At 36.5% G+C, this 15,232-nt stretch overlaps 2 protein-coding genes across 2 annotated transcripts; one reads left to right on the forward strand and one right to left on the reverse strand.

The window, feature by feature from the left end:
- The first annotated feature begins 3,465 nt into the window (after positions 1-3,465).
- Positions 3,466-3,831, forward strand: LOC135843279 (uncharacterized). The gene has a single exon (XM_065361107.1). The coding sequence runs from the start codon at positions 3,466-3,468 to the stop codon at positions 3,829-3,831; it is 366 nt and encodes a 121-aa protein (XP_065217179.1).
- Positions 3,832-8,566: 4,735 nt separating this feature from the next.
- LOC135845825 (uncharacterized) lies at positions 8,567-14,442 on the reverse strand. Its single transcript, XM_065364670.1, has 4 exons — positions 14,281-14,442; positions 14,032-14,192; positions 13,635-13,899; positions 8,567-10,340 (listed from the first exon to the last, which is right to left on the reverse strand). The coding sequence occupies exons 1-4, from the start codon at positions 14,321-14,323 to the stop codon at positions 8,752-8,754; spliced, it is 2,058 nt and encodes a 685-aa protein (XP_065220742.1). The 5' UTR covers positions 14,324-14,442; the 3' UTR covers positions 8,567-8,751.
- Positions 14,443-15,232: the final 790 nt, after the last annotated feature.

Here is a 15,232-nt window from a genome sequence, read left to right on the forward strand (position 1 = left end):
ACTAAAGGTGACTTGAGGGTACTACCCCTACTTCATCACTGCATAAAAATTTTCGCGATTCAGTTTCATTTTAGATGTCTTTGGTTCAATTGTATTTTGTTGTTGTTTTGAACTTATTTTGAATTTGGTCTAAAATACAGACTTTCTACTTCTTAGTTTTTCGCATATAGCGGACGAACTGTGCGTCCTAGTGAAAATCTGATGAGAGTGGTCTCAAAGAGAATTAAATTATCTACTATTATGTTTCTGTGCAATTTTTCTAGGACGCTCGGTTTGTGATCTACGCCTCTGCAAAGTTTAGCCTGTTCTGACTTCCCCCAATTGGGGTAAGTCAGGACAGTTTATATTTTATTCAACTGAGTGAAAGATACTGTGTCAATCGCGCTCAAATTTTTACCATAGGTTAAGAACCCTTATGGGAACCTACATAATAAATTTGATCCATTTTGGTTCATTAGAAGGGGAGTAACAGCTGGTCAAAGTTGAAATTGCGAAAAATCATTCTGACTTGCCCCGGTGCACCTTATGTACTAATTATTTTTGTTTCTTGATGTTAAGGAAGTAGGTATCAACCCTCGTGCATCAGCTGAGAGCTCAAGATGGAAATATTACCGATTCCGAGCATATTCACTATTTGAAAAATGGTTTGGCTGAGGATCGTTTAGAAGCACGTTCTACATACAATTCGAGCTGCATTACAGTCTGGTGAAGTTTTCCTTGAAGATATTGAAAGTATAATACTTACTCGAAGAAAAGAAGCCAATTGTGCAGAAAGCTGAGACAAAAGTGTCAGTTGAAACGAAGTTAGCTCTGAGCCTAGTTCTGGCAGTGATGGAAAACTGAAACTGAAACTGAAACTGGTTGAAAACTTGAACTGAAATGGAGATACTGAAACTAAAACTGAAACTAGAACTGAAATGAGAAAAACTTAAATTGAAAACTGAAAACTTGAACTGAAAAAAATAAAACTGAAACTAAAAACTAAAAACTTGAACTGAAATGTAAAAGTTTTGCCATTCACTGAATTTTGTCGACAAAATCATCAATCTATTTTCAAAATTTTCATTTTTTCCAAAAGCTTTTACTCTCGCTTCGCTCGGGCCAATTTGAATTGAACCCCTTCTTTCTGCTAAGAGTCAGAAGTCAGAGTTTGAAAAAACCATTGATGAAATTTAGAAAAAGTTGAATTCAGAAAAACCGAATGGCGAATTCTCCCAATGAAATTGATATTTTATATTGTTCTAATTTTTGAACAACAAATTATCCAATCTTTTGCCCTCGTCGAGTTGCCAGCCTGGGTCAAATGTCAATTGTCATTGTCAATTTGATTCTCTTCTCAGGGTTACAATTTCAAAAAACCTATTGAATTTGAAAAATGTTGAGATCAGAAAAACCTAATTTTTTCATTCAAATTGATATTGTTCTATACTTTTTAAATCACAAATTTTCCAAAACTGAAAACTTTTGGCCTTGCTTTGCTGGGGCCATTCTAGATGCTACTTGTGAGTATACAAAAAATGCAAATTTTTCACTTTTTCTGAACAGAACTGATGAACTGAACTACTGGATTTTCAAAGTTTTTTGATACTACAGTGCTCACTGCTCAGCACGTTAATTATAAAATTTTGATTATTGTGGCAAAATAACAATTTATTGTCGGCAAAAGGACGATCTGAAATTAATTTACAGAATAAATTTCAGCTTTCCAACTCCATGTTGGTGAAATTTTGTGGGAATTTCGAGTTTCAAAAATCTGCTGGAGGCTCCAGAACTGCTCGAACCGGTTTGAAACAGTTTCCAATCGATTTGTCATGTCGAAAATAGGGTGTGTCCCAAATTTCAGCTTTCTTGGTCTATTTGGTAAAATTTTGATTTTTTCCCTCATTTTTGGCCTACATTTGATTTTCAAAAATTCGCCAAAAATCGAAAAACGCACTTTATTAGCACTTGAAATTTTGACAGGTGATAAATTTTTGCTTGATCTTTCGATCTACCTTTGTACGGTTTAAAAAATTTTGTGCAAGTCCTATTAGTCCAGGAAAATTAGACCAAAAAAAGGGGTCATAGGGAAAATTGAGGTAGCAAGCTGAATTTTGGTATACTGGTTCATTTTTGTGTGCTGAACACGAATCCGATGAGTCCCCGCGCGTCCCTGGTGAGCGTTCTCCCCTATTGTGGATCTAAGCCCCCCAAAATCAGTTTTTTGCGATTTTCTCCGCCGCATTGCATTTTAGCGAAAATATGTTAACAGGTAAAATAATCTACGTCAAATTCCCGATCTAGTGATATATCAACTTTCCTTCTACCCCCAAGTGGGGTGGAGCTGGGACCGTTCAAATGAGAGGGGGTTTCTAAAATGCTATTGACGCTGGGAAGGGGTGAAATTTCCCCCGACAGCGTTCGGGTTGATACTAGCATGGAAGGTGGGTACCATTGAGAAACTTCCACTTGAAAAATTTCAGATCCCCACCCCTTCCCTTTTTTGGGGGACCCCCCTTTTTCTGAAATTTCAATAACACTTTTCTCAGCTCCATTTCAACCGATTTTGAAAATTTTTCTGGAAGTTATGTATAACCTTAGTAGGTATCCCCAAAAATTTTTTTAACCCCCTCCCCCCATATTTACCCCTCAAAATGACGTTTTTTCATTTTTTTATGCCTATTAACAGTCAAGATTACGAGGTACAATTTTGGAAACACGTTTTTGGATGTATTTTCGGCCCCCAAACATCATATACTTTTTTTTAGAAATTTTTGCTTTGATGCGCCGTGGTGAAAAATTGGAAGAATGTGTTTTGGGGGGTAGGGGGTGAAATGGGAATTTTGAGAAAAATAACTATTAACGAGTAGGGTATCGTTTTCATATGATTCGATACCGCTGAGCACGAATATGACCTCAGATTTTCTGCTACACTCACCTACCCCTCTCCAGAGCCCCTCAGCCCCCCTCAATTTTCACAATTTTCGAAATATAGTTATTTTGATGACATTGGTGTCGTTTTCATATGATTCGATACCGCCGAGCACGAATATGACCTCAGATTTTCTGCTACCCTCACCTACCCCTCTCCAGTGATGAGTTGATTTGGGGTTCACCCCCTCCCCCCTCCCCCTTCATAAAATCATTATTTCCATTAGGTACACGAGTGAAAAAAGGGCGATCGTATGTGTTATGAAATAAATTTGTATTATGACTATTACAGATTAACACACTCGACTATTATCCTCCCCCTTTGGTGGATCCCTGCCCCCCTGAATGATTTTTTAGTCATATCTGTCATATCTCATTCAGTTTTATTGCTATGGGACAATTACATAAGTTCATCGTCATTGTATATAAAATTTCTCGTAGAATGAGCTACAGCGCATGGCTCCCCCTCGGGGGGGGTGGACCCTTGAATTTTTTCTATGCATAAATCGTAACAAATCTGTATGTGTATAGATACTGTGTAGGTATGAGGAGCATATGTGGCGTATCTATTTCACAGAACGTGTTGGAATGGATACAGGAACATTAATATCACACAGCGAAGGGGTGTCTTGCACAAATAAAAATACCACAATATTCGATGACGAGGATCCTGATGATCCAAAAGAAGTGGACCTAGTAGAAGAAAAAGTTGACGATGACGATGAAGAAGACGACGATGAACGAGACGACGATGAACGAGACGACGATGAACGAGACGACGATGCAAAAGACAATAACGACGAAAAATGTGATGACAACGATATAAATGATAGCGATTATGACCTCGAAAATGACGATTACAACTATTCCAGCGACGAAAGTTATACCACAGATGATGACATTAGTGATCATGACGATTAAGTGAATCACAAATTAACATTCTTTACTTTTTTTAATAAGTAATTCGTTACCATATTTTTTTCTTGTGATTTTTTATGTAGGTAGTCATTGAATTATAAAATACATACTCATACATACTCAAGTTACAGTTATCATGAATAATTATTATGCCACATATGCTCAGCATACCTATACAGTCAAGTACACATACAGATTTGTTACGTTTTCTGCGTGGAAAAAAAATCAAGGGTCCACCCCCCTCAAGGGGGAGCCATGTGCTGTAGCTTATTCTACGAGAAATTTTATGTACAATAACAATGAACTTATGTAATTTTCCCATAGCAATGAAACCAACATCATCAAAATAACTTTTATTTCGAAAATCGTGAAAATTGAGGGGGGCTGAGGGGCTCTGGAGAGAGGTAGGTGAGTGTAGCAGAAAATCTGAGGTCATATTCGTGCTCAGCGGTATCGAATCATATGAAAACGACACCAATGTCATCAAAATAACTATATTTCGAAAATTGTGAAAATTGAGGGGGGCTGAGGGGCTCTGGAGAGGGGTAGGTGAGTGTAGCAGAAAATCTGAGGTCATATTCGTGCTCAGCGGTATCGAATCATATGAAAACGATACCCTACTCATTAATAGTTATTTTTCTCAAAATTCCCATTTCACCCCCTACCCCCCAAAACACATTCTTCCAATTTTTCACCACGGCGCATCAAAGCAAAAATTTCTAAAAAAAAGTATATGATGTTTGGGGGCCGAAAATACATCCAAAAACGTGTTTCCAAAATTGTACCTCGTAATCTTGACTGTTAATAGGCATAAAAAAATGAAAAAACGTCATTTTGAGGGGTAAATATGGGGGGAGGGGGTTAAAAATTTTTTTGGGGTACCGGGGCATAGGGTCACTCCCCTCAGACGGGGGGTGAGTGGCGGGGTTCAGGTGTGCGTTGGAGGCACTTTGCTCTATGGTTTTGGAGTCCGTATTTTACCTCGGTGCTCTACCCCGTAGCTAAACCTACGAAGGGGCATATGATATAAGGCATACTGCCTCCATCGCCTAAAGGGGGATGATTTTGTGAACCCCTTAAACTGAGAAGTTTGAGAACGTGTTCTTTACGAAGGGTAAAATAGTTAGCAATTTGTCATCAATTAAATGACAGATTTATGATGACAAGTTAGGTCTTTGTATCGAGCTCGTGACCGCGAGTCGATTATTTAAATAGGGAAAAATGCCGACAAAGATCTTAGCCTTTGGTCACGTGACTATCTTAAAAAACTATATATACAAGTAGTCCGCGGCATTTTCTCCACTTAGTTCCGTTGCCTGCAGTAAGATGGTTCTTCGTCATTTAGTAATAAGTTTTTATTTGTTAACACCTCGCGTGTGAAATTTATTTAATTGATTTAGACAGTCAATTGATCCGATGATCAATTGTATTGGCGTTCTTTTCGGTAGTTTGAGGTGTAACCGGTCACCTGTAAATTATGCGAAGTGTTACGTGAAATCTCGTTTAGTTAAAGTGCCATCGAAGTCCTTAGTATTGGTAGGACCCACGATAGAGATGGTCAATGTGGACAGTTTTCAGGTAAATGTTAAAGCGCATTTATCATCAAGGTAATTGGCTTATTACTAATTATTGTACAGTCAAACTTGGATAAGTGGAACCCATGTAAGTGGAAAACCTCTATAAGTGGAATAAAATTCCTATCCCTAGCACTTCCCTATGTAAACCCATGTTAAAGTCACCTCTTTAAATGGAAACAGAACCTATGTAAGTGGAATTTTGTTTTGAGTAGCAGAACTTCTGGAACTGAAATGTTGCTTTCGTTTTACCTCTATAAGTGAAATTCTTTTCCTTCTTACCTCTATAACTGAAACATTTATCATAACAACACCTCCAGAAGTGGAATTCGTTCCAGTTAACGAGGTAAGAAGGAGGGGAATTTCACTTATAGAGGTAAAACGAAAGTAACATTTCAGTTCCAGAGGTCCTGCTACTCAGAATAAAATTCCACTTATATAAGACTTTAACATAGGTTTAGATGGGGAAGTGGTAGGGAAACGAAAACCTCCATAACTGGAATTCCAATTTGTTCAACCTCTATAAGTGAAACCTACTTTAGTGGAAAACCTATGTAAGTGGAAAAAAATCCGTTTCCCTTGCGATTCCACTTATCCAGGTTTGACTGTAATAGGTAGGTATGTGGAATCGGAGAATTCCATGCCTACCTAATATTTTATCAATGGTGTTTTGCATGACTTCATCGTGTATTCTGTGTATAGGTTTCTTATTTTTCTACTCGTGAGCATTCCCTAAATAGGAGGAATGCTACGAGGAAATTAATTAAGTGCACTCGATACTAGTTATAAATTATGCATTTTACTTCCTTATGACGGATCGTAGTAGATGTAGGCTACCGATTGGTAGAACCGAAGTCCTATGTATAAATACGTTATAATAAATTCTTTAAATTGTACTGTAGGTTGTCTTTATTTCAACACTCAATACATAGATTTTTGCGTAGTTAAGTCAGGTTATTGGTTAGATAGAGAGTCTTGAGCTATCCAGGCAAATAGGGAAATATTCACCTCCTAAGGTGATATTTCTAAAACTCACTAGCATAGGAAAACAAATAATTCCTTCTCTCCTTCTACACAGTCGCACCTGGATTAACTATGTCAAATATCTTATTTTGTGGCACCTGCCATAAAATAGATCAATCGAACTCAGTAAAATTGCATTTTTCAAAAATTAAAATTTTCGAAATTTTCGTTTTAGAACCCAAAAAGCTCCCTAAGAGCCCTGTTCTAATCTAAATTTATAGTATTTAGGTTCTGTTTGCCAAAAGTTAAAATTTTGAATATTTGAGAATTCAAAATTCAGCCCCATTCAGTGTATTTTTCGAGTGTTTTTTGCATAATTTAGAAGCTATGTCCGAAAAGTGCACTAATTATAAGAATGTTTTATAGTGATATAAAATAGAGTAAAAATATTATAATTGACTGCCTCAGACCATCCGAGTAAAAAGCAGTCAATTATGATCAAAATGAATTTTTTGACCTCGTAGGTAGATGTGAAGTATTGGATATAATGAACTTTGGTTGATAAAAGTGATCCTTCTCACGATCGATACATAGTATCTCTTTGAAAGATGCTTTTTCAGTCCAAAGTTTCCAATATTATTGCACTACAGACGAACCAAGGAATTCGAAAAAATAAAATCATTGCTTTCTTGTATTAAATTGTCACACTGTGTCCTATCTATGATTACGTTTTTTGATAAAAAATACTTCAAAATGTAATAGAAATTGAATGAAATAAGTGAGATAGGTATCTCCGACCTATTCACTGAAGACAATTTTGAAAAAACAGACAGGGGCACCCCCAGTGCAATTTTAACAAGAAAACATCTTAAATAATAGTAGGTTATCTAAATTAAATAAATTAGAATAAAATTAATTAAACTAATCTATAATTAATCTGCATTTTTTCGCGATTTTTTCGTCTCTGTATACCATGTACTTTGTAATCGCGTAAATATTAGATGTAGACTCGAAAATAGGCTCACTGCGAGGGTGCTGTACCTTTCCAAGGTCATCACACTCGACGCACCCCTCTGGAAGCATAAATATGCGACACATAAATCTGTCAAAGGTATCCCCAAAAAAATTTTTAACCCCCTCCCCCCATATTTACCCCTCAAAATGACGTTTTTTCATTAAGGTTATACATAACTTCCAGAAAAATTTTCAAAATCGGTTGAAATGGGGCTGAGAAAAGTGTTATTGAAATTTCAGAAAAAGGGGGGTCCCCCAAAAAAGGGAAGGGGTGGGGATCTGAAATTTTTCAAGTGGAAGTTTCTCAATGGTACCCACCTTCCATGCTAGTATCAACCCGAACGCTGTCGGAGGAAATTTCACCCCTCCCCAGCGTCAATAGCATTTTAGAAACCCCCTCTCATTTGAACGGTCCCAGCTCCACCCCACTTGGGGGTAGAAGGAAAGTTGATACATCACTAGATCGGGAATTTGACGTAGATTATTTTACCTGTTGACATATTTTCGCTAAAATGCAATGCGGCGGAGAAAATCGCAAAAAACTGATTTTGGGGGGCTTAGATCCACAATAGGGGAGAACGCTCACCAGGGACGCGCGGGGACTCATCGGATTCGTGTTCAGCACACAAAAATGAACCAGTATACCAAAATTCAGCTTGCTACCTCAATTTTCCCTATGGAATGTTATTTTTCCTGGACTATATGTTGGAACACGAAATCTGCGATAGTTTTTTTTTGAGTACAAGGGCTAGAAATGTTCCTTAGGACTTCCCCTTTAAGAAAAAAGTTGTCCCGGAGGATCGACGAGGGGGTGCAATTTATCCTTAAGTGGGCTCCCCGACTATTAAATTAATGTATGAGTATGAAAAAATTCATGAAAGAAAATAATTTTTTTTTCATTTCGTTTTGAACCTTAATAAATGATGAAAACTGAAACTGAAATGAAAAACTGAAACTAAAAACTTGAACTGGAAAAAGTAAAACTGAAACTAAAAACTGAAAACTTGAACTGAAAAAAATAAAACTGAAACTAAAAACTAAAAATTTGAACTGAAATGAAAAAGTTTTGCTATCACTGACTTTGGTGATTTTCCGAAAAGCTTCCCTACATAATGAGAGCAACTTACGACGCGAATTTTCTGTAGAATGCCAAAAAATGTCAAAATTTGTAAAATTACTTCAATAAATTAGATAAAAAAAATATTGTAATTGTATTAAAATTTTAAAATGATCACTACAGACAACAGACAAAATGCAAGTCACACAAAAAAAGCAATAAATTGTTCAATGATGAGACAAACAAAATTCGAGGCAACACGTCAGGCAACACAGGCAACACAATCAAACTACTTTGTTTCTGTTGCCTGGTTGCTCAAGTTGCTTGTTCCTGTTGCTTGTTTCTCCTCCTATCTAGATCGTGAAAATATAGGACTAGATGACACAATGAAAATATCGTTAGAACTGTGTACCCAACAATAATACCCTTAAAAATTACCAAAATCTGATCGAATATTAAATAACATCCAAACGTTAGAGAAATTGCAAAAGATAGAAAAAATATCCCAATAATACAAATTTTTAAAAATCTGTCGAACCAATTTTTCATTAATACAGATGTCAAACTTTCACGCAAGTGTGATTTTAAAAAGTTATGCAAATGCCGATTGCTTTCCACCATGATCTTCGTACTTTTTTTCAACACATTTACTTCACTAACAATGCGAATAGGAATCGGCATTTCAGCTACATTTATATCCTTAGGAATATCACTCAACTTGAAAATTCGACGAATGAACGGATTTCGCCATGTTTCCGCACTTGCCGATAGTTGAAAATAGGTGTACGAAACATCTTCATCATTTTTTCCCCTATCGCCGTTCATTGGAACAATACACTCGCAATTAAAACCCAAAATATCCTCCATTACAGCACGAATGGCATTCTTCAAGCTTCCTTGGGAATCTCGATCGAAACTTAAATACAATGTATAGCACTGTGTGAGCAAATACCAGCTGTTTTCAAGACGCAAGTCACAAGGTAAATAGTCTTCCAAGTATTCTTTTTGATATCCATCTTCTGCAGTGAAATTTTCGAGGAGACGATCGCACAATATCTTGAACGAGTTGAGAACATTTTCACTAGTCTGTTCGGCTAAATTGTCACAATGAATTGTCGGATCTTGAAGATTAATGTAACTTATGGGAAAACCAGTACTGATCTCGTGTTTTCTCAATTTCTCCACATAAACGTTAAACGCTCGGTGTTTAAACTGTAAATTTTTAAAAGAATGAATCGGAATTTCGCGTCCAATTAACGGGCAGATTACGTACTGAGAGAAACCAAATTCTCTGTAAAATTTTAAAAAATTAAGTAACAGCGGAAATAGTTCTTCGAAATCGGTTGTCGAATTCGTTTTTTCAATATCAGGAACGCTGTGATCCCAACCGTTATCATAACGTTCAATTTTTTTCCGCAGTTTTCGTGCGTCGAATACGGACGGTAATAAATCCATACGTTGCATGAAGAAAACAACCAACCAAAATAAAATGGTTGTGGTAATTTTGTCTGTACCGTGTAGGTCATACACTTTCAATAAATGTTTCAGATACAGAGTCAAATATTTCACGTTTCTATTACTAAGAACGTAGAATTTCATCAATTCGGTACTCGTGATACTGGTCGGATTACTAGATATATCAACTTTTTTTCCGGAAACGGGATGATACATTGTGAGTAACGGCATCAATGGTAACGGTACTTCTTCTTTATGTGTATAACTATAATATACATAGGTGAATAATGGAGATGCTCCTAGTAAATATACTTTGGTGAATGATTTTGATGCTCGTAGTAATTCCTCCATTCGTCGTAGTACTTGTAATAATAGCTTCATGTAATATATCGTCTCTTGGGTACGTTGGTAACCCGATAAGAATCCGCCTTTTTCTCTATTTTCCAAACCTTGAAAGAACAAGGAAAAATAATAAAAAATTAAATTAAGTTAAAATTTTACCATGATAATTTGAAACCTAAAAACGAACATCGTTCTTGAATTTTGTATATGATGGCTTTTTAGCATTTTCAGTTAATTATGAGTCATTCCACGCCAATTCAGCAGATTTTTGCACGAGAGGTCTTCGATTTTTTTTTTCAAAATCACATCATGTTTAGAGGTCATCAAACGATGACAAAATGACGGAAACCGGACATTTTTTCAATTTTTTTTTTTTTTTGAGGAGCTGTGAGGCTTCAAATTTCTTCAAAAATGACCGAAAATGTGAAATGGCCCTGTTCCCAGATTTGGAAAATCATGATGGATTATTGTTGGGTACCTCCAATAAAAATTTTCGAGTGGAATTTCCGCCCCCCACCCTCCCCCCTATGGTCTGTATCCGTGAGTAGTGTGGAGAAAATTCTGGTATATTATATACCACGCGGAATGTGTAGGGAAAGCTTGGGACTTTCAACATAATTCCATTATTTTCACATTGTCTCGAAGTTAATCAACTTCAGCAGCGGATTCCTCCGAAGCTATGATTTATTGATCAAACCTGATTTCACAGTTCAAACGGGCATTGAATTTTAAATTTTTTAAGCATTTTGATATTTGCAAAAGTTGAAAGTTGAACTTTCAAATTGAAAGTTCAAATTTCAAAATGACGCTGTAAGTGGGAGCTATCATTTAGAATCTGAAAAAATTTCCATCGATGTACCTTTTAATGCTTTTTTGAAACATCTTATTTTCAATATGGGATCTCTCAATTGAGGGTGAGTACCCCCACCACCAATTTTGGGCAAAACTTTCGAAAAAAACCTGGGGCATGTGACATGTTGAATTGTATATTTTTGGTGACGTTGAACACGAATATGACGTCAGATTTTTGATTGGACCCTATCTACGGTCCCCAGCACCTCCCCAAACGGGGTAAAACTTGAAAAAATGATTACATTCGTGTGACACATGAAATAGTATGTTTTTGGTGACGCTGAATACGAATATGACATCAGATTTTGGATTGGACCCCATCCACGGCCCCCAGCACCTCCCCTAAGGGGGTAAAAGTCAAAAAAATGGTTTCATTCGTGTGACACATGAAATAGTAACTATGTTTTTGATATCGCTGAACACGAATATAGCCTTAGATTTTAAAATTGCCTCACCCATGACCCCCATGAACCTCCCCAAATTGGTAAAAGTCCAACAATTTCATATGTCACATGAATGAAATCATTTTTTCGACTTTTACCCCCTTTGGGGAGGTGCTGGGGGCCGTGGATAGGGTTCAATCAAAAATCTGACGTCATATTCGTGTTCAACGTCAGAAAAAACATACACTTCAACATATCACATGCCCCATGTTTTTTTTTCGAAAGTTTTGCCCAAAATTGGCAAAATTGCGCGGTGGGGGTACTCACCCTCAATTGAGAGATCCCATCTTGAAAATAAGATATTTCAAAAAAATATCAAAAGGTACATCTATGGAAATTTTTTAAAAATTTTAAATGGTAGCTCCCACTTATAGCGCTATTTTGAAATTTGAACTTTCAATTTGAAAGTTCAACTTCCAACTAGTATTGCAAATTTTAAAATGCTTAAAAAATTCAAAATTCAATGACCGTTTGAACTGTGACATCAGTTTTGATCAATGTATCATAGCTTCGGAGGAATGCGCTGCTGAAGTAGAGTATACCTCGAGACAATGTGAAAATAATGGAAGCCCCCCCACCCGCCCCCTGAGGGAAGTGGGACCAAACTGATTGCGGGTTACTTAACTTACTGGGTGGGTAGTAGGGTGGAGCGGAAAAAATTCATAGTCTTCGATTTCGCTGAAATTGAAGCATGTTGGAGATTTTGAGTTGAAATGACCCCCAAAAAATTTTCAGCCCCCCACGTGCCCCTGCGGTGGAACTCTGGCCCCCCAAGTGGGGTCATTTTGGAAAAAACCCTGTTTTTCAAATTTAAAAGTAGCAATAACCATTTTTTTCGAAAACGGATATCACTCAAAAGTTGCGATTTGAGATGACGAATCGAATGGCGTAATTGGTTTTTTGATTTGACCCCCGCTAACCCCACCCAGTTTTGTTTGAAAAGTCGCGAATCGGCGTTTTTTTGCTATTTTAATTATTGAAAATACAGTCGATTTAGGATTCGAATGCGATTTTATGATTGATTATTACTTTTCACATTGAAACAAGTGAATCTAGCTTGTATTCCAATCTCTACCCCTCCCCCTTTCTTGAGCCCGCCCCCCCACATTAAAAACTCCCCTGCCACCTTGAATACCGTTCCAACAAGAAAAATCACGGGATAAAAGTTGTTTCTTTGAACATTTCTCTACATTTCGGTTCTAACAAAAATTTTATTTGGCGCCACCCCAGCAATTGCCATCAAAAGTTACCTAATTGTAAGTTAATTAGCCATTTTCAAAATCCGGTCAGCAAAAATGGTTCAATTTTTCACGCTCTACAACTATTATTTCAAGCATTTTTCTCTGTCTTCAATTTTTAGGTGATTGTCAAAAACTGGTTGCTAAATGCGAACCAATGAACCGGTTTCAAAATCTGATTAGACAGAATTGTGTAATTTTTCGAGCTCTACAACTTTTGTTTCAAGCTTTTTTCTCGATCTCCAATTTTTAGGTAATTTTGATAACTGGTTGCAAATTAATGAACCGGTTTCAAAATCCGATCAGTGATAATGGTTCAATTTTTCACGCTCTACAACTTTTGTTTCAAGCATTTTTCTCTATCTTCAATTTTTAGGTGATTGTCAAAAACTGGTTGCTAAATGCGAACCAGTGAACCGGTTTCAAAATGTGATTAGACAGAATTGTGTAATTTTTCACGCTCTACAACTTTTGTTGCAAACTTTTTTCTCTATCTACAATTTTTGGGTATTTTGTGTTAACTGGTTGCAAATTAACAAACTGGTTTCAAAAAATTCATATCACGTTTTTGTCGCCTCAGTGTGTAGAATACATTGCGCCAATAAAAACCAGTTTGAATTTTTTGACCAAACCGGTTTTTCAATTTGTGGACACCTTGTGCGTGGGCCTGAAATTTTCAAGGTTGCTTTTGAAAGCCCTCATTTTTCCCTACTCAACGCCGATTCATTCATCTCTCTAGCTCGTTCCACTTAGAAATAAAAGCCACCGGGCACTACTTCTGTGTCATACTGTAGGTTCATACTAATTTGAGGAATGCGGTATTGTTCGTATACCTACCTACGTATAGGGGCTATCTATCTATACTTACAAAAATGTAAATCCACATCGCTATCATCACTGCACAATCCATTTCTATATGAGCCGACACATTGCAAACGCTCCATCGCCTCAAACAAATATGAATCTGTATCGCTACCACTCCGCAATCCAAATGCATATGAGTCAAAACGCTGAAGTGCCTCCACCAAATCATATTTTATCATTGAAACAATACGTTCAGCTTCTGCTTCCGTTACGGCCATAGCTTCTACGATTCTCTTAATTTGATTAGTCAATGACTTGTCATGCCTACTCTAGGTAACAAAAAAAAAAAAACTGAAACATAATATTATTTTATATTACGTACGATGTAGTACCTGCAGTATGTAGGGTAATACTACACACGAGGCCTACTGCTTTCATTGAGTTAACAAAATCTTACTTACTGATTCAACTAATTTAAGGGAATCGAAACAAAATGTGCTTCTTGGTATCGAAGACCAGAAATTCAAAAAATCAAATAAAATCCACGGATATACTTTCAGCTTCAAAATAAAACGAGTTCGTTGACACTTTTCAACCACATCTGAACCGATACGTGCTAAATCTGAAAAATACGAAATAATGGCGAATGACGGTTTTAATTGCACGCGATTTGACGCGATTAATAATTAACGAATGGAAATTGCACTTACTGTCTGGTATTTCATTTTGCGAAGTTGAAGGCGAATTACCCATTTTTTTGATCAGGATTCCGCGACTTTATGATTTCTAACAACTACACATAATATGCATTAAGATCGAGCTTCGAAACAAATACTCCAACACGTTAGCAGAAACTTAAGTGTTTGTACCTCTAAGCAGAAACCTTATCTTATCTTGTATTTTTTATTTGTCTTTGTCGTTCGCGGTTCGCGTTTGCCGGTCGACGTATTTATTTATATGTAGGTAATCAATAAGACAACCCAAAATATGCTCTTATTGAAGGTAAAATATTGAATACGTACCTATTATATTCGATTAATTGCCGAAATATGTATGCATTCTTAACGTATACCCTAAAAATATTCGAATTCAAAATGGGTATCGTTTCACTCGTCTTGACAAGCAAATTGCAAAAGTGGCTAGGTATAATTATCGTTGGGTTTTGTTTCCTAAATTACACACACTATTCGCAAAATAGAACAAAATGTTTGAATTAAAATTTTATTTTAATCGTCAAAAGAAGAAACAAAATCGAAGCCTAATCTATAATTCAATCTTCATCATCATTCCATCAAACATCATTACCATCATCGTCAAAAACAGCCATGTTTTTGTTTTCATTTTCAACATTCAGTGAAAATTTTGGTTGTTGTTTTTACGTTTTTCGATTTTGTGTTTAATTTAATTTCGGAATTCGAGGTGAAAGGGTAGGTATCTAGGAGGATAAGATACGGTTTTGGGCCCTAAAATGGATTTCTACGTGGGTCACCCCAAAGGTTACCTATGATGAGAACATACGCTGAACCAGTGGCGTGCACAGAGAACTAGACATTTTAAGAAAGGACATGGGTTGAGCGGAAATTTTCCAACTGATTTGGAAAAATACTTATTTTGCCAAGAAAAAGGTGAATTTTTAAAGTGAAATAAGAAAAAAAAATTGAC

Source organism: Planococcus citri, chromosome 1, assembly GCF_950023065.1.
Source record: "Planococcus citri chromosome 1, ihPlaCitr1.1, whole genome shotgun sequence".
Classification (NCBI taxonomy): domain Eukaryota; kingdom Metazoa; phylum Arthropoda; class Insecta; order Hemiptera; family Pseudococcidae; genus Planococcus; species Planococcus citri.